The sequence below is a fragment of the Pinus tabuliformis genome, chromosome 1_2 (assembly GCF_031772625.1).
Source record: "Pinus tabuliformis cultivar Carrire ecotype Pingquan chromosome 1_2, CPIR1, whole genome shotgun sequence".
Taxonomy (NCBI): domain Eukaryota; kingdom Viridiplantae; phylum Streptophyta; class Pinopsida; order Pinales; family Pinaceae; genus Pinus; species Pinus tabuliformis.
In genome coordinates, this window is record NC_142298.1 from 43542719 (window position 1) to 43563844 (window position 21126).

The 21126-nt window shown below is 36.3% G+C and overlaps 1 protein-coding gene across 1 annotated transcript; it reads left to right on the forward strand.

Annotated features, from left to right (window-relative positions):
• The first annotated feature begins 19091 nt into the window (after positions 1-19091).
• On the forward strand, positions 19092-20905 carry LOC149204332 (zeatin O-glucosyltransferase-like). Its single transcript, XM_089393272.1, has one exon. The coding sequence runs from the start codon at positions 19278-19280 to the stop codon at positions 20685-20687; it is 1410 nt and encodes a 469-aa protein (XP_089249398.1). The 5' UTR covers positions 19092-19277; the 3' UTR covers positions 20688-20905.
• The last annotated feature ends 221 nt before the right edge of the window (positions 20906-21126 follow it).

Genomic DNA, 21126 nt, shown 5'->3' on the forward strand with positions numbered 1-21126 from the left:
TGTGGAGAGTAGCAAGAGGTAGCAAGTACAAAACAGAGAGTTGAGATCAACAATAGAATACTAACGCAAAGGCAGGAGAGGTAAACGTAGAGGCAACATGAGACTGCGCAGTCACTGGAGGGCCTGTGTGGGAGACGTAGAGAGGCCCAGGTCTGACACATAGTGTCTGGGACCTACGCAGAGGTCACTCACGCTGATGTTGAGACTAGGAGAAGTGTTGGAGAATTTTTCTCTCTGTTGGGTAAGCCAGTTTGACACCCTATTGTATTGAAGAATTGATGAATAGTAAAATCCTCCCTTGCTGCATCGGTTTTCCAAAATTGGGTTTTTCCGGGGACTGTTGTCCAAAATATCTGTGTTGATGTATTGATTCTTGTGCATGTGTTTGTTTTTGTATTATGGTGTGATATCTGCAGTAGAATTTATTTTAATGTTTATTGGAGGAATTTCTTAAATAACTTATTGAAAATAAGTAGGCAAAGTAAATCAAATGTTGCAATGATAGATTTTCACATGGTATCAGAGGGAGTAATTAGAGACAGGAAGGAAAAATCAATTATGGGTCGAGATCATGATGCAGGGGCATCCATGTTAGGGGACTCACACAGATTTTTAGATAATTGCACAAGAGAAAGAGATTTCGATTTCTCTATGTTGGCTTCCAGGCCGAAAGAAGAAGTGGCTTGTATGACTAGTTCTGCATCATCAAAAGTATGGTATATAGACAGTGGAGCCTCTTGGCATATGACAGGAATCAGGGAATGTTTCTCAGAATATCGAGAAGGGAAGATGAATTTTCAGATCACCATGGGGAACAAGGCAAAGTGTACTCCAGTAGGGAAGGGTACCATAGTTTTTCAAACAGAATCGGGAGAACGGTTCCATGCTACAAATGTGATGGAAATGAGAAATTGGGGGTTTAAAAAAATCCCTTTTCCCTAACAATTATCTTGAGGCCTATGGGTTATAGCCCACAAACCTTATCAGAAGCATTCATAAGGCTTTAAGCCTTTAACATCGGACCATATAATATATTAGAGTCTTTACACTAGCGGGAACATTTAGATATGCTTTAGCCCTTAAAACCCTGGGCCATTTAACTATCGAGATTTTCCTTTAAAACCGGGGACTCCACCATTTAACGCAATATAAAGGAAACATGGGAAAACCTGCTCCGAAATACATAACCAGACTTCAAAAACATTAAGCCGCACCTATATCTCCGTCGGGTCTGCACCTTTGGTTGATCCACAACACTGCTCTGATCGTTGACTTCCGACAGACCTGATATTTGATTGCTGATTGGCTTTATCACTATTGGCATTCAGTGCTCCACTGCCCATTGTCATTTGGATTCTCCGATATGCGATCAACGATTTGATCTCAATCGTCGATCCTGGCTCTTGATCCGACGGTTGACGATTAATCACAGGATCACAATCGCATATTTATCAGGCCTAGTTCCGATAATATCCAGAGGTTTCCTCCGATGCAATGGGAGGTCTCTGCTCATCTGTGACTTCATCTGAACCATTTATCATATCGATCTAATGGCTCCTATGTATTCTCAATCGTTCCTTCCTTAACATAATCTTCCTTGAATTCGTCTGCCGGTTGATGGATTTCTATGTTTAAACACAGTTCTTTGCCACTGTCTACCAAAGCATGCATAAGTTCCATTAGTATCTTTGGTCGCCATCTGATGGAATCTATGCTTTAAAGCCAATTCCTCTTCTCACCTGCATTCACACCACGATTTCACACATAATAATATTCTATAGGATCGCCATCGATCCTATCGTGGTCGATGGTCGATCAACACACTTACAAATAGGATTAAACCATCAGCGCATATATATAACAGAACTAAAAAGGGAATTAATACACAGACTTGTGGAGACCACAGAACACATAGATTTATTATACATATACAGGCTTCTGTTACATGCTAAGGCATTTCAGCCTTAAAACACTTTCTCCCTCATCTACATCGAATCTATGCACTGATTACACAATCTCTATGTATTTCTCTGTATATCATATTAAATGCGCAGGTTCATATATATATATATATATATGGAAACATTGGATTATTGGATTAGATCGCTAAAAGGATCTGATCATATCTCTCCATAATTTTCTCCAATAAAAGCCCTAAAGCTCTATAATGCAATTCATGGCAAATACATTAAATATATATATATTTCTAAAGGAACACTGGATCGAATCACTGGGAAGGATCCGATCATATCCCTTCCTCAAATCTCTCAACTAATTCGCATACATGCATATAACACATGGCAGATTACATTGATAAGTCTCCTCGAGAATTTTATCCATATTTTTCCATCTTTAAATCTATTTTAAAACAGATTTTGCTGTGTTTTTCTCCCCTGGTCCACGTCTTCCTCTTCACTCTGCTTTGGATTCCTCCCTTTGACTAAGGGTGCTAGATGCTCCTGCATCAGACTGCCGAGGCACAAAAATTTATGGCCTCCTGGTCATATGCTTCTCCTTGTCCTTAGCAATTCTACCCACTTCACTTCTTCAGTGGAACTGCCTTCATGGTCTTCTGTGAGCTGCAACCAAACCTCTGCATCAACAAGTCCTCCCTGCTGCCACTTACCTCACCAAGATCTCCTCTAGACTTGGTCTTTTGGCAAGCTCTATGGTTCTCTCCTCGAACCTCTTGCTGACTAACAATTCTACCCAACACTTCTTTTGCTGGAATTGTTATCTCTAAGGCAACTCTACCTACAGTTGCAACTGTGGAGCTGCCTCAACAACTTCTACCCAACCGCAGTTGGAAGTTGTTCTCAACTTCTCTTGAGCACTCCTTGCTCTAGGTTTGCTACAATTCATCTCACCTTCGGTTGTCGTTCTCTATGTGACAATAAGACCATAACTCTCCAGCTCTTTCAACTATACCTCCTGCTCCTTCTTTCTCTCTGGAATCCTTCTTCTCGCAAGAAAAATTTCCCTGCTCTGATACCAAATGATGGAAATGAGAAATTGGGGGTAAAAAAAAATCCCTTTTCCTTAACAATTATCCTGAGGCCTGTGGGATATTGCCCACAAACCTTATCGGAAGCATTCATAAGGCTTTAAGCCTTTAACATCGGACCATATAATATATTAGAGTATATACACTAGCGGGAGCATTTAGATATGATTTAGCCCTTAAAACCCCAGGCCATTTAACTATTGAGATTTTCCTCTAAAACCGGGGACTCCACCATTTAACGCAATACAAAGGAAACACGGGAAAACCCGCTTCAGAATACATAACTGGACTTCAAAAACATTAAACCACACCTATATCTCCATCGGGTCTGCACCTTTGGTTGATCCACAACGCTGCTCTGATCGCCGACTTCTGGTAGACCCAATCTCTGATTGACGATTGACTTGCTCCACTGCCCACTATCATTTGGATTCTCCAATATGTGATCAGAGATTTGATCTCAACTGTCGATCCTGGCTCTTGATCCGATGGTTGACGATTAATCGCAGGATGGCAATCTCATTGTTATCAGGGCCGGTTCCGATAATATCCAAAGGTTTCCTTCGATGCGATGGGAGGTCTTTGCTCTTCTGTGACTTCATCTAGACCATTGATCGTATTGATCCAATGGCTCTTATGTATTCTCATTGGTTCCTTCCTTAACTTAATCTTCCTCACATTCGTCCGCTGGTTGATGGATTTTTGTGTTTAAACACAGTTCTCTGCCACTGTCTGCCAAAGCACGCGTAAGTTCCATTAGTATCTTTAGTCACCATTTGATGGAATCTGCGCTTTAAAGCCAATTCCTCTACCCACCTACGTTCACACCACAATTTCACACATAATAATATTCTATAGGATCGCCACCGATCCTATCGTGGTCGATGGTCGATCAACACACTTACGAATAGGATTAAACCATCGGCACACATACATAACAAAACTAAAAAGGGAATTAATACACAGACTTGCGGAGACTATAGAACACATATATTTATTATACATATACAGGCTTATATTACATGCTAAGGCATTTCATTCTTAGAACACATTCTCCCTCGTCTACATCAAATCTATGCACTGATTACACAATCTCTACCTATTTCTCTGTATATCATATTGAACACGGAGGTTCATATATATATATATATATATATATATATATATATATATATATATATATATATATATATATATATATATATATATATATATCTATATATATATATATATATATATATATATATGGAAACATTGGATTATTAGATCAGATCACTGAAAGGATCCGATCAGATCTCTCCATGATTTTCTCCAACAAAAGCCCTAAAGCTCCATAATGCATGCATGGAAAATACATTAAATATATATATTTCTAAAGGAACACTGGATCGGATCACTGGGAAGGATCTGATCATATCCCTTCCTCAAATCTCTCAACTAATCCTCATACATGCATATAACACATGGCATATTACATTGATAAGTCTCCCCGAGACTTTTTATCCATGTTTTTCCATCTTTAAATCTGTTTTAAAACATATTTTTCCCTATTTTTCTCCCCTAGTCCACGTCTTCCTCTTCGCTCCGCTTTGGATTCCTCCCTTTGACTAAGGGTATTGGATGCTCCTGCATCAAAATGTGCTACATGTACCAAGATTGGGGATGAACTTACTTTCCGTGTTGCAACTTCAAGGAAAGGGCTATGACGCCTACTTCATTAAGGAGAAGGTATACGTCAAACACCCGAGCTGGAAAAAGAAAGTGTAGATCGGGATCAAAAGTAACAGGTTGTATAGATTACAACTAGAATCACCAATGGCACTAATAGGAAGTCATGGAGACAAGGACTTGAACGAACTATGGCACAAAATAATGGGACATTTGCACCATGGAGCTCTGAGAATTCTTAGGAGCACTGTAACAGGAGTTTCGTATCTTAGTACAAAATGAGATGATGTATGTAGAGGATGTGCTCTAGGAAAGTATGCCAAGGAAGCATTTCCTAAGAGTAAACAAAGGGCCAAGAGTGTACTAGGATTGATACACTCAGATATCTGTAGACCTATGTTCGTCAAAGCTCTTAGTGGTGTCGAGTATTTCCTTGCCTTCATTGATGACCACTGAAGGAAAACTTGGATTTATTTTATGAAAACCAAGGACGAGGTTTTCTGTCAATTCAAGGAGTTCAAGGCTCTGGTGGAGAATTTGACTAGGCAGAAAATAAAAGTTTTGTGCTCAGATAATGGTGGAGAGTATGTCGATAATGACTTCACTAATTTTTGCGCTAAGGAGGGCATCAAAAGAGAGTGGATAGTTCCCTATAATCCGGAGCAGAATGGAGTAGTAGAAGGGAAGAATAAGACTATTGTAGAAGCAGCTAGGTCCATGATGTATGATCAGGATATGCAAAAATTCCTGTGGGCAGAAGCATGCAACGCAACAACCTATGTTCAGAACGAGATTGCTCATCAGACATTGGGCAAGATTACTCCAGAGAAAGTGTCTACAGGGAAGACGCCTGAAGTCAGTCATTTCAGTATATTTGGGAGTTTAGCATATTGTTGCATACCCAAGGAAAAGAGGAAAAATCTAGATCAAACTTTGGAAAAGGGATATCTGGTGGGATATAGAGAGAATGCTAAGGCATACAGAATCTATCTTCCAGGGAGCAGGAAGGTAGTAGTTAGACGAGATGTAAAGTTCATGGAGGACAGCGCTTTCAAAAAATCTCGTGAGATGCCTTCCGAGGAGTAGTCAAAAGAGGAGTCATTGGTTAAACCTCTTCAGCCAACGGAAGTAAAGAATTCTTCCTCGAGTTAGGAAGATTCACAGGATGAGGAGGAGGAGCTAAAAGAAGCACCTGCTGGCAGAGGAAGAACTAGTAGGGAACTTTGTTAGATTCTGCAAGATGCAGAGGACTTCAACGATGCACCAAGAAACAGTAAGAGGGAGAAAAAACAACCAGAAATATATCAGGCATTAATAGCCCAGGATGGGGAGACTGCCAGTTTCTAGGACGCAGCTCAACATCAGGTTTGGCTAGATGCGATGGTAGAGGAGTACAAATCCATTATGGTAAACGATGTCTGGGAGGTAGTGCCAAAGCCTCAAGACAGACTAGTGGTAGGTTCGAGATGGATCTATAAGATCAAATATGCTACAAACGATAGTGTTGAGAAATATAAGGCCATGTTTGTGGCTAAGGGATATGCACAGAAGGAAGGAATTGACTACGAGGAGACCTTCGCCTCGGTATCCAGGTATACATCTATTAGAACCGTGATATCTCTTGCAGCTCAGATGGGGTGGGAGATTCATTAGATGGATGTCAAAACAATTTTTCTGAACGAGGTAATATAAGAAGAGGCATACATTGAACAACTAGAGGGCTTTGAGACACATGAGAAGAAGTCTCATGTATGCAAGTTGAATAAAGCCTTGTATGGGTTGAAACATGCACCTAGAGCATGGTATGGTAGAAACGATGGCTACTTCCAGAAGATGGGATTTGTCAAGAGTGATGTGTATCGAAATCTCTACTATCTGGTTGTAGAGAAGGATCCGTTGATCTTAGTAGGGTATGTGGATGATCTCTTTCTGACAGGATCATCCAGGACCATTGGGGACTGCTAGAAGAATCTAGCCACATAATTCGATATGAAGGATTTGGGACGAATGCATTATTTCCTGGGGCTGGAAGGTTGGAAACAAGAGGGAAAGATCTTCCTTGGGCAAGGGAGGTATACTACAGAAATCCTGAAAAGATTCAGGATGAAGGACTGTAGACCCATGGCTACTCCAATGATCACAAACTGGAAGAAGATTGATGCATAAGAAGACAAGGATGTTGATCCCACCTTACACAGGCAGTTCATAGGGTCCCTGATGTATCTAGTCAATATCAGGTCAGACATTTGCTACGCTGTCAACACCCTCAGTCAATTAATGGTGGAACCCATGAGGAAGCACTGGGTAGCAACTAAACATTTTCTCAGGTATTTACAGGGAACAATCGATTATGGACTCTTGTACACAAGGAGTAAGGATATCAAATTGAATGGATTTACTAATGCAAATTGGGTAGGAAGCTCAGTGGATCGGAAATGTACCTCTAGGTACTATTTCAACATTGGATCAGGAATAACTTCCTGGTGCAGTAGGAAACAAAAGTTCATGGCTCTAAGCTCATCTAAGGCAGAATATATGGCGGAAAACACAGTTTCGTGTGAGGCCATATGGCTTAGAAAACTGCTTGTGAACCTATTCAGAAGGAAAATGGAGGCGACCAGGATCATGTGCGATAATCAGAGTTGCATCAAGATCTCTGAGAATCTAGTGTTTCATGATCAATCAAAGCATATTGATATCCGGTGTCATTTTGTCAGAGACTGTGTCCAACGAGGAGGTGTACAGTTGAGTTATACTCCTATAGGAGAACAGGTTGCAGACATCCTTACCAAGGCCCTTGGGAGAACCAAGTTTGATTATTTCAGGGAGAAGATGGGGATGATAAAGAATCCATTTCAGGAGCGGAAATGGGTATGATGTTGCAGTGTACATGCAGTGTTGTGAAGAAGGACTAGCAGTAGCACAGATGCAGAGGGAGTTGTAGTGCAGATGCAGTGTTGGGAATATGGACCAGCAACAACACAAATGCAGAGGGAGTTGCAGTACATATGTAGCAATCGCAATGATAGAGCCATGGGCAGTAGTACAAGATGCAACAGTATAGAGGATGTTGGACAGAGAGGCTTAGCATCAGCATAGATACCAATGTCGTATGATTAGAGTAATTCTCAGTGTGGAGTATTACTAGAGCATAGTCCTTGCTAAGAGGGAGTGTTGATTTTGGGTAGCATCGGATGTGATCTAGACATGAAAATTGGTAGATATGTTAAATCACATGAGGTCTCTAGGACCCAGAAATGGTTTGGGAAGATTCTAACCAGTTTGGGAGATATTAAAATAATTAATAGTTTTAATGGAGTTCCTATGTCTAAACTTAGGAAAAAAAAATATTAATGAGTATTAATATAAAACTGTGTTAGAAGGTTCCAAAAGTCATGGATCAAGCCAAATCTAATCTTAGTCATTGATTAGAGATTTAATCTCGGTCGTTTAAGGACCAACACGAAAAGTATAAGAGGAGGCTTGAGGGTCAGTTGGAAGACAAACCGAGGGAGACCAGTTAGTTCGATTTCTGGAGCGGGGTTAGCTGAGAAATTCGAACTAGTGGTATGGAGAGCAGTAGGAGGCAGCAAGTATAGAACAAAGAGTCGAGATCAGTAACATAAGACCAACACAAAGGAAGGAGAGGCAAATGTAGAGGTAGCAGGAGACTGCGCAGTCACTAGAGGGCTTGCGTGGGTGACGTAGAGAGTCCCAGGGCTGACACAGTCAATCAAGGACTGATGCAGAGTGTTTGGGAGCTACACAGAGGTCAGCTAGGCTGATGTTGGGACTGGGAGAATTGATGGAGAATTTTTCTCTCTATTGGGTAAGCCAGTTTGGTACCTTGTTGTACTGAAGAATTGTTGAATAATAAAATCCTCCCTTGCTGCACCGATTTTCCCACATTGAGTTTTTCCGGGGACTGTTGTCCAAAATATTGTGTTGATGCATTGATTCTTGTGCATGTGTTCGTTTCTGTATTATGGTGTGATATCTACAACAGAAGCTATTTTAATGTTTATTGAAGGAATTTCATAAATAACTTATTAAAAATAAGTAGGCAAAGTAAATCAGATGTTGCAGTGATAGAATTTTCACAATATATATATATATATATATATATATATATATATATATATATATATATTGATTTTGTTGAAAATATGGAAAATAATAAAAAAGATATAAACATATTATTTTTCCATCATTTAAATTTATGATCAATGTCATTTAATAGTTTAATAATTCAATTTATTTTTGTTTCTAATATAATTAAATTTGTTTGCAATGTTGTTTGTTGTTTTTGTTTTTGCTAGTAGGTAGGTTTCAAGGTCTAGATTTTGAACCTAGGCTCTGATACCATATGTGAAGATCCATCCTAGGGTCCTCTAACTAAAATTAAATTTATTTAATTTAAACACAATAAAAAGGGAAATAAATTATTTATAACTCAACAATTATTTGATGACAATATACAATTAAAATTTATTTACAAAATATTAAACAAATAAGAATTTCAGTGCAACATTTACATAAGTAATCAATAAATGGAAGAATATATGTTCCAATAGCTTAGTTGAGATGCTCATGACTCTGTTGGGATGCTCCTCTCAGCTACTCGACTAAATTTACCTCCCAGCCAACTAGGAATAATTTCATAGCCCAGGGAGCCTCCACAGGTTCCCTAGCCCTCTGAGCCTAAGTCCAACCAGATGTAGTGTGTCCAAGTTAAACAAACACTCTCCATATCCAAGTTTTAGCTCTCTCATTTGTCCATCCATTCTCTTCCTTCTCTTTCTCCACATTCCTCCCCCAAAACAAAATCCTCTAAAACCAAAACCAAGACCAGTGATCTCTCCCCCTCTCCTCTCATCCTTTTTCTCCTTTTATGTAGCTTCCTTCCAGCCACCTCAACCACCTATCATTAATGTCATGACTACCCCCTCATTCTTTCATTTTAGTATCATTTATTTTTCAAGTACCATATCTTATTCAAAGTAGATTTGAGAAGACACTTTGGGAATAAAATATGGATATTTTATTTAGAATTAAATTGGAGAAGGCCATATCTTCTCAAAAGTATATTTGAGAAGACACATTAGTACATGGATAGTTAATTTGGAAATAAATTGGAAAATGCCATATCTTCTTAAAAGTAGATTTGAGATGACACATTGGGATATGCATATTTAATTTGGAAATAAATTGGAGAAGACCATATCTTATCAAAAGTAGAGTGAGAAGACACATAGGGATATGAATATTTAATTTGGAAATAAATTGGAGGAGACCATATCCTATCCAAAATTAAATTTGAGGAAACAACTTGGGAATTGGATAATAACAATAATAAAAGTCATATCAGTAAAATAAAATTACAGTTTCACCAATATTTCTTAATAATTATGAGTCAATATTTTAAGGTTAATTAAACACTAATAAAAATTAACATGATAGGATCAAGTAGGGCATTACAATAAATTAACAATCACACATACATAACTGAACTCCAAGCCCTCTAACTCGAATTTACTGAGCTAATTGAGTGACAAGAGCCATGTCACCTCAGTTAATTGCCGCCAAGTTGTTTGTTGACGTGGAAATTTCACATTTTCTTAATTTGACCAAGGGTAAGCCAAAATCATAAAAGAAAATTAGAACTGGCCCAGACTTAAGATGTAAGTATAGTTTTGTTGGATAAATTCTAAGAAAACAAATTCGGACAAGACTTAAGATGTAAATATAATTTTGTTTGATAAATTCTAAATCATTTAGGCCTAATTTGTAAGTATTGTTTTTCTATAATAGTAAATCAATAATGTAAAGACATAGATTAACATAATAAGTATTAAAATAAGGCATTGATTTTTCTATTAAAATTTATAAATGGTAAATAATTAAAAAAAAAAATTTATTTCTATAAATTTATTTTTACCAATATAATTTATATATAAATTTTGTTATAAAATTATTAACAAAATTAAATACATAAATTTAATTTTAATTAATATTTTAATGGCTTCGTGATATATATATATATATATATATATATATATATATATATATATATATATATATATATATAGAACGAATTCTCATGAGTTCTATAATGAAACAGGTTGTTGGGCAGTTCTTAAAACACCATGGATGGAAAGGATCTGCCATCTCTGTGAGAATATGAACATCGAGGATGAAAATCACTTCCTCTTAGAGTGCCCCACGTACAACCACATTAGATCTCAGTTTCATAATCTTTGTTGCAACACTAACCTTCCTAGAATTTTACGATATCAAAATTATAGTGAGCTCGGGAGGCTTCTCTCCAAGCTTTTTGAGCATAAGTCTAAAATCTTAGATCAAACTAAATAATTCATTTTTTTTCTGTGTCCGATAAACCAAAATTTGGCCTCAATGGACATTAACCACCATCGTCATCATCATCATCATCATCATCATATATATATATATATATATATATATATATATATAAGAATGATATTCAATATAATATAATATATATATATATATATATATATATATATATAATTGAAAGAATGATATTCAATATATAATATATATATATATATATTTGAAAGAATGGTATTCAATGATACAACTTTTATAGTTATATAAAATTAAAATGTTTTAATTAAAATTTATTTTAATTTTGAATAATGATGCACCAAGATGAAACAAATTCAAAATTGTAATTTTTCTTCTACATGATTGATGTATAGCTAAAAATTTACATATATCTCTCTCATATTTCAAATTGGAATTATACATTTCTTCCTATTAAAAGAGACTTAATTAAAATATCAATTCTAATTTTATTAGTATTTTCAATTAATTTATTATATGTCACTAAAATTGATATTTAGATAGTTTAAATAATATAAATATTAAAATTGATATTTAAATAGTTTAAATAATATAAATATTTTACTTTATTTATGCTCTATTTGATATTATATATAAAAAAATTGATATTGATTTTTTTTAATTAATATGAATATGGTATTTTATTATATTAAATTTGGAAAACTAACCTACTTTTTTATACTATATATGTGGAAAGTATTTAAAAAATAAATAAATAAATATATATATATATATATATAATTTTTAAAATTTAAAATTATAGATATATATATATATATATATATATATATATATATATATATATATATATATATATATATATAATTTTTAAAATTTAAAATTATATATATATATATATATATATATATATATATATATATATAGTTTAGGGGTCTTGGATAAAAGGTGATTAAGTGCTTTGTTTAGGGGCTTTTTATAAGATGCTCCTTGATGTGATAAGACACTTTTTGATGTGAAGTCACTCGTTCAATTTCCTTGTTAAGACAATCTTCTATGTGAAATCACTAATTCAATTTCCCGCACCAGTCAGAGTGATATATTGAACATGATGAGAATATAGTCTTAACAAATTTACAAAAAAAAAAATTATATAATTTTTTAAGTTTTATATACATATATATTCCATATTTATTTTTATTTAATTTAGAGAGGTTTAACTATTTTTTACATCATACATCCTCTTTATGACTATTTCTATATGATATAGGATTCATTTATATTATTTGGGATTTATTATAAAAGAATAATATTGAAATGGCCCTAAGTATTTAAAATAATAAATTAAATAAAGTTTAATAATAAAAAATAAAAAATTAAATAAATTTTAATAACAAAAGATAAAAATAATAACAAGAAAATAGAATTGGAATAATTAATAATTCAATGTGATTTCTTCCCAAAAAAATATTCTATATATTAAAATGAATGAATTTTATATTTTATGTAACTAAAAAAACCATTTTTTCAATTTTATATATATATATATATATATAAAGTCTTTAAATATTAATTAAAATTAAATTTATACAATTATTTTTTAAATAAATTTATGATAAAATTAATACTTAAATTATATTAAAAAATAAATTTATAAAAATATATATTTTTAATTATTTACCATTTTTAAATTTAATACATTATTTCAATAATTATTAAGTTAATCTATATATTTAGATTATTTATTTCATATTATAGAAAAGCGATACTCACACATTAGGCCCAGATCCAACAAAACTATACTTACATCTTAAGTATAGTCACTGATTTGCTTTTATGATTTTAAGTTTATCAAAACACAATAATACTTGCATGTTAGTAACCTCTCAATTTGTTTTTGAAGATTGGTTTTACCTGATTCAGTGTTATGATTTAGCAACATATTAACTTTCAATTTGTTTTTGAACACTGGTTTTACATGATTTAGCCACATATTAAGTTTGAATGTAGTTTATTTTTATATCAATGGAAATGTATTTTAATTACAAATTTATTAGCTTTATGTATAGTAAGAGTTTATAACTTTCAGAATAATAAGTTTTTATTTTTTTAATTCATAAAATTCAGTTTTTTTTTTAGTTTTTTTTTTTTAATGTTACATAATACATCTACCGTAAAAACAAATTTACGGTTCTTTAACATATATAAAAATCCATGTAGAATGCTGCAGTCATCGAGGAAATGGGATTCGTTTGAGAAATGAATGGCATGGTGAAAGGTGAAGGCGAGATGATGATGCATCGTGTATGGTGTGTAACATGTCCGGCACGGAGTGGAAACATAGGTTGACAAAAGTAGGAGGAAGAGTTTTCCAAAAAAATCGCATGTTTAGATGTTTATTTACGACCGCTGTAACTCGGTGAAGACCTGGACGTGGACGGTTTGTTGTGTGTTTGGACATCCAACAGTTCAATGATAGCAGGCATTTATGAGTAAAGTAGTGTGGTGAGCAGTGTGGTCAGCAGTATGAGTAGAGCAGCAGTGAACAGTGAGCAGTGTGAGAGTAGGGAGTTTTTATGCAGCAGAAGTATTGAGCAACGAGCAAACATCGACAAATGCATTCAAACATGAAAAAGGAACTAGAAATTTCAGAACATGTGGAGACAAATGATTTAGGACAAGTGAAAATTCCCCTATCTGCCAAAGCTGGGAAGTGGGTTTGGGTCAATGCCAAACAATATCGGGGCATTTTAAAACGAAAAATAGCGCGTCTAAAATGGGAGCAAAGAAGGAAGAAACGGTCTAAAAAGAAAAGTAATCAAGCTCTTCACAAAAAGCACTCAAACAAGTCCCCCCCACAAGCACGTGGCAACAAGAAGTCCAAAGGAAAAGTCATTGGTGATTCAGCCTTATATAGTCTCACATCCACACCTCTCACCTGGTCATCTAATCTTTATGTGAAAGAATTGTTAAATGCAAAACAAAGGTTGGAGGTTTTTGAAGCTAAAGGGAAAGAAAGAGATCATAAAATTTATATAATAACAGCGGAGAACAAGGCATTAGTAGAAAACATTTTTTTTTTAAAGAACAAGTGGCATTGCTATAGGAAGCTCTCCTGATAAGGAAGACAGAATGGCAATGTATGAAGGCGGATGTGCAAAACATAAAGAAATCTTAGTGGCAAGTACAGAAGTGGTGAATATAAAATCATCCAAGGATAAAGGGAAAATGATTGCCCAAATAAACAACCATGAAGAGAATGCAAGAGAAGAAACAAAAGGGGATTCCACCAATGTCTCCAGAACTTGGGCTCATGTTATTAGCAATTCTGCTAATAAGGAAGGAGAAACAAATATTCAGGTTGACAACATGCAAGATAGTGAAGGCAAGGAAAGACAAAATAGGGCATAAAACATAATTATTAAAGGGGTGAAATACTATGGGAAAAATGAATGTACTCTTGACCTTGCAAGAGACTTATTAAAAGACAAATATGGAGGATGGGTAAGTTTAACGGGGAGAGAGTCAGGACCATAAAAGTTCTTATGCTTAGCTTGTGTGATAAATATATCATTCTAAGCAAGAAACTTCTATTGAGGGGTTCTCATTTTTTCCTAGAAGAAGATTTAACTGTAAAACAACTGGAGGAAAGAAGGGAGGAAATTTTAAAGGTTAGGGTAGCAAGAGATGAAGGAAAAAGAGCATTGATTTATAAAGGCAACGCTGTGATAGCGCAATTTGGACCTCCTTCCAAAACATAGTAGCAAGATGGTAATAAAGAAGAGGAAACAAACTCTTCAACAGGAAATTAGAAAGCAAGGTCGGTATGGGAAAACATGGACAAATGCTCAAATGTGAGTCTTACATGTCAAAATAAATAGCAATCAAGTCATAACAAGGTTTCCTTAAGATTAGTTTGTTGGAACTACAGAGGTTACCCATGGAGACAAGGACCTGGGTTAGGGCCTATTGCGGAAAATAGAGACATAATTTTCCTCATAGAGACAGATGAGCATGAAGGGTGGAAGACACCTTTGTTTGAAGGATATTGGAAGATGGCAGTGTGGAACAAGGCAGCAGGGAATGGCAAAGGGCACGGGGATATCATGGTTTTAGTATGGGAGAAAGAAGATCGTCTCATTCAGTTAGAAAAAGAAGACTCAAATAAGGAATTCATTTGGTTTAAAATATCAGAAAATGGAAACCACATCAGAATTGTAGCATGGTATTTTGCACCGCAGGTTTCAAAAATATACAAAGGTAGAGGGCTTGACCACAAAGATCCATTTGCAGCTTTAAAAGTGGATATTGCAACATATTTGCAGCTAGGTGAAGTCGTTATAGTGGGTGATTTCAATGCTTGGACTACAAGTGAGCAAGCTAGCATTCTTTGTTGTAAAGATGATTGTGACTCTATTTGGCTTACAGAAGAAAGTAATCATCAATGGGAAAAAATTTCAGAGGACAAGGGCTGCAATCACTTTGGTGAACAATTGCTTACTCTATGTGGGGCCTTTGATTTAGTCATTTGTAATGGCTTGAATAGATGGGCAAAGTCCAGTAATTTCACTTGCAATACTTACAATGGAGCAAGTGTGGTAAATTATGTAAGTTGCTCGCATGGTTTGTGTGAGAAAATGGGAGAAGTTTTGGTTGGAGATCAGCTGTGGGATTTGAAATCAGATCACAAACCAATTTATTTATGTTTCTCTTGGATTAGAAAGAAATAACTAGAGTAAGAAATTCAGCATGTTTAACAAAATCTCCCACGGGGCAGAATTCTTTTGACCCCAGAAAATTGTAATACCTTCAAAATGACGCTAGAGAGGCTCTTTGAGAAGGAGAAAATTACAATTCACAACCTTCATAGTCATGAATTAACACATTTAATTCAATGCGCACTTGCAAAGTGCAAAAGAACAAAAATTAAGAAGTATGAAAGAAATTGCTTTCTGGTTAATGCTTGGTTTGACGAGGAATGCAAAAAGGCAAGGAGAATGTGGAAAGAGTTAAACAAGGATAACATAAAGCTCAAATCTAACAAGCAATTATTAAGCAAGAAAATGGTTGATTTCATGGTTTCAAGGGGGGAAGAACTAATCTTCCTTGGGAAAAATAATCCCAAATTATTTTGGAAGGAGCTCCAACCGAAAAAGATACAAATTGGAAATAATATTACAGCTTCTAATAGTTTGACTATGCAAGACAACACTATGAGTAGGTTCCCAAGGTTGACCCTCCCCCTTGGTCAACATTGATATTGAACTCTTCACGGTACAAGAGGTAGAGATGGGTATCAAGAAGTTGGGTGTTGGAAAAGCAAAAGACTTAGCTGAACTCCAAACAGAATATCTAAAGTGGGGCTCAAAGATTCTTGCACCTCACATTACAAAAATCTTCAACAACATCATACAACAAGGGCTCCCAACAGATTAGACAACTAGTCTTGCAATACCTCTTTTCAAGAGTGGGGACGTTAATAATCCCTCCAATTATAGGACCATCTTGATAAACCCCTTGTTTGCAAAGCTACTTGGAAGCATGCTAGAAAACAAAATTAGCAAGTGGGCAGAAGAAAGAAATAAGCGTGCTAAAGAGCAAGCAGGTTTTAGACCTAAACATTCCATAGTTGATCATTGCATAACTTTAAGGCACATCATTGAAAAAGTTTGGGAGAAAAAGGAAGAAGTCTTTTGTTGCTTTGTTGATTTCAGAAAAGCGTTTGACTCGGTTCTTAGGGATAAACTTTGGCACAGAATGGAGGAACTTGGGGTTCCTAAACATTTGAGAGCAGCTGTGCATCGGCTGTATGAAGAGGTGAAAGTCAAAATTAGAACTTCAGTAGGCATTTCTGAAAGTTTTAAAAGCGATATCGGGGTCAAGCAAGGTTGCCCATTGTCTCCTACTCTTTTTGGTTTATATATCGATAAGTTTGAGGAGTGGTTAAATTCGCAAGGGGGTGATGGTATATATTTGTGCAAGTTTGTTATAAGGCTTCTTTTGTATGCAAATGACCTTATTCTAATTGCTAAATCGGCTCTTGGTTTGCAAGAACACTTCTTATTCGTGAGCATTTTTGTAGAAGTGTGGGGATGCAAGTCAATATCAACAAAACGAAAGTAGTGGTCTTCTCTAAGAAAAGAAAACATAACCAGCATAGGTTCTACTTTGAAGGCAACATTTTGGAAGAAGTTGCGGATTACAAATACCTTGGAATTGACTTCAACAAAAATTTAAGCTAGAATGGTTGTAGAAAGAAAAGAACTTTGGGGGGTTGGAAAGCATTTTATGCTTTTCAAAATAGATGTAGAGAGGCAGAGTTATGGCACTGGAAGACTACTCAAACTCTTTTTGGACTTCTAGTGATTTCGGCGATTCTCTATGGTTGTCAACTGTGGGTTAACAGTACTTACGACATGCAGTGGAGACAAATTGAGAAAATTCAGAAGTGTTTGATTATAAACAAATTTAAGATTAAAAGTGCAATTTCTTATGATATCTTGTTAAGTGAAACAGGGACTACTCCTATTGAAGCAATTGCTATGGTGCGAGTCATAAGGTATTTAAAAAAAATTGAGCAAATGGAAGAGGGTAGATGGCCTAAGGTTGTCTTTAATGATAAATTGTGCAAGAGCAAAAAAACTTGGATGCAGCAAAATAACGAAGGGTTTAGTAAATGGGGTATTTGCTTGAACGCGTGTCCCATAAACAACAAAGAGATAAAAACTTTTGTTATGAAAAAGTTCCACAAACGTACTTGGGATAAGGAGCTAGGAAGAAAGAAAAATTACTATATTGAAGTGTTTAATCCGACTCATAATCATCAACCAAAAGCATACATAGAGGCCAATATTTCTTGGAGAGCCAAAATTCTTATTGCTCAGTTAAGGACTAATTCTCATCAACTCCGTTGTGAAACAGGGCGCTAGAAAAGGCCAAAAGAAGTGTGGGATAAAAGGGTATTCATTTTTTGTTCTTCTGGAAAAGTGGAAATAAAAAAACATTTCATTTTAGAAAATAAGACTTTCAAAGACAACAGAGAAAGTTATGCAAATATGCTGGGAGCTAACTCTCAAAATAATCTATTTAATGAAAAATTTGTAGAAAAACTTGGAGCATTTATTTATGACCAAAAAACTATAAAGTTTTTCATCAAATTTATGACAAAACCTATTTTAGAGAAAATTTGAAATTATGATATCTTATTTGGTGTGGAATTTAAGTCCCGTAAACCCGTGAATCTCAAACGCATTAAAATATATCATATCATCATTCAATGCCAAATTATAGTTGGCAGAAGCTTAACTCTTTCATTTACTAGCTGTCAGTGAATTGTAATAAACACTACTCGTCGATCAATCTGTCGGTCAAAAGTTCACATTTTCCATTCACGTGTAGATCATTTGACGATCCACTTGACTAATATTTCCATTATTTAATGGAACACATGACAAATGAAAATGTTAAATATTACGATATAAACAAACAAGGCGTTGAGGATCCACTTGACTAATATTTCCATTATTTAATGGAATACATGACAGATGAAAATGTTAAATATTACGATCCATATCAACAATCTTTGTTTTTATTGAGGTATAGGAATGGGTTACATAATCCAGAGTGGTTAGAATTTTGATAAAAAAATTTCAAAAAATCTTGTAAATATAGTGTTTAAATAGTGTTTTTGATGCCGTAAATGAATTCAGCACCATCAAAAATTTTTAGGACACTTAAAATTTTGAAATTTAACGACTATAACTTGGATTTTTGCCAAATTTTCTATAAATATAACCAAAATTTCCATAACTTTCGAAACAATTCCTCCGTGTAGACTACTACGGCTACAAACAACAACCCCAGCCATGAAATTGGCAATCACTGCTTCCTCGTCAATAAAGAAGGTACGTGCTTGCTGCTTTGTTTTCCGATCATAAAATTTGCTTTTACCAAGATTATTGGATTGCTAATTTTAAGGCAATGTTCTATTTCTATATTAGATCACGCAGGCAATGTTAATTTTTTTTATATGGATAATGGATTCCCGTTATTTTTGGCTCTTTGGGTAATTTCACGGGATAAGTATACCGCCCCCTTCATCAGTTTCATCCATTTGAGCGTGGAGCGTAGTTGCTTTGTTGCTTTCTCTAGTTGGGGTGACTGGAGCATCGCAGCTCCATAACGTGCTTTCAAGCTTCTGCGAGAACGACCATACACGACTTCTTAGAGCTTATAATTACTGTAAATCGTTGGTCTGCCATTAATGGGTTCCACCGAGACTTTGTTGGCAAGAAGAAATGAAATTCAGGTGGTGATTCTGCCATTGCCAGCACAGGGCCACCTTAATCATATGCTTCACCTTTCAAGGGCCCTCGCCGCACGAGGTCTAAATGTACTGTTTGTCACCACTTCTGTCCATATCAATCAAGCTCGACATCGCGTTCGGGGATGGGATCCCCAGAACTGCCTCATTCGTTTCCACGAATTACCCATGCCCTCCTTCTCAGAAGAGCAGCCAGATCTTGAAAACAAGGAGCACCCTTTCCCAGTGCATTTTATTCCTCTCTTCGAAGCCATGGAACATCTCAGGGAGCCTTTCGAAGATCTGATACGCAGTCTGGGTCGGAATAGAGTTGTGATTGTTCACGACCCGTTCCTCGGGTGGGCTCAGACCGTGGCGGCCAAGTATGGCGCCCCGGCCTACGTTCACAATTGCTTGAGCGCCTATTTCTACGCTATGAAAGAAGCGGGGCGCGGACTTCCGGATTGCGTTGTGTCCCAGAAAAGGTACTTCCCACAGAGATTTCTTGATTTCAAATCTCGGCAGCTAGACTATCTACACCTCGCGGCAGGGTATCTTATCAACAGTTTCCGATCTCTGGAATCCCAATTCATGCGAGAAGATTACTGTGAGAAGCCGCTGTGGGCCATCGGTCCTCTTCTTCCTCAATCTGTGTGGACTGGTACGAAGGATAGTACTAGTTCGGATGTTGAAAGTTGCTTGAAATGGTTGGACGCCCAACATCCGGCTTCGGTTGTTTATGTTTCTTTCGGTTCAGCGTCTTCTTTAACTCGGCAACAACTTCAAGAATTGGCTCGAGGGTTGGAGGCGACTCAGCGGTCGTTTCTTTGGGTTGTTAGGGTCGCGGACAGCGCCCGTTTCACGGCGTCGGAGGAAGCGCGGATGGATTGGATTAGCGAACTGCTTCCTGAAGGGTATGAGCGCCGAATCGCGGGGCGCGGGTTTTTGGTGAGAAACTGGGCGCCCCAACTTGACATCTTAGCGCATAAGGCCACCGGAGGGTTTGTAACGCACTGTGGATGGAATTCTACGTTGGAAAGCATCAGCGCTGGGGTTCCCATGGTGGCTTGGCCTCTGCATTCCGACCAATTTGCGAATTCGATTCTGGTGGCCAGGGAGTTAAAGGTGGGCGTGGAAGTGAAGAAGTGGACGAAGGCAGATGAGACTGAGTTGGTGATGGCGGAGGAGGTGGAGAGGGCGATTGAGCGAGTGATGGGGGAAGATGGGGAGGGAGTGGAAATGAGGAGGAGGGCCAAGGAACTTGGAGTGGCCGCCCAGAGGGCCGTGGCAGAGGGAGGATCATCGTGGAAGGAGTTGGAGTCGTTTATCAATCATTTTATTTCAAAACTGAATGAAGGAAGTAATGATTGAGAGCGTTGGCGGCTATGCTCAGGATTTTGCTTCTCACATATGCAAAATCCTTCTTTAGGGAAAGGGGTTCAAAGTCTTCTTCTGTATCACCCGTGAAAACTAGATTAGATATTTTTGGTTGTAAAATTTCTAAACACCCGTGAAAACTAGATTAGATATTTTTGGTTGTAAAATTTCTAAACATTTGTTCTATTATAATAATAACGGCATTCCATGGAAAGACACTGGGTTATCTTTCACTATTGCCAAGCCGCTGCAGTATAATCTGATAATGGGTAATTTTTCCCTTATTCCAAATGGAGTAGTGTAATCTTCCCTGACGATTGAGTGCAGAGGATTTATGGCAGTTTTGAATATATGAACACAAACTTTGAAACATGGAAAAATTGGATTTAAAATCTCTTTATAACAATGGTGAAAAAAATAGTATATATAACTG

What these genes read in the sequence shown, in the direction of transcription:
- LOC149204332 (XM_089393272.1), top strand. Translation starts at nt 19,278, where the DNA reads ATGGGTTCCACCGAGACTTTGTTGGCAAGAAGAAATGAAATTCAGGTG.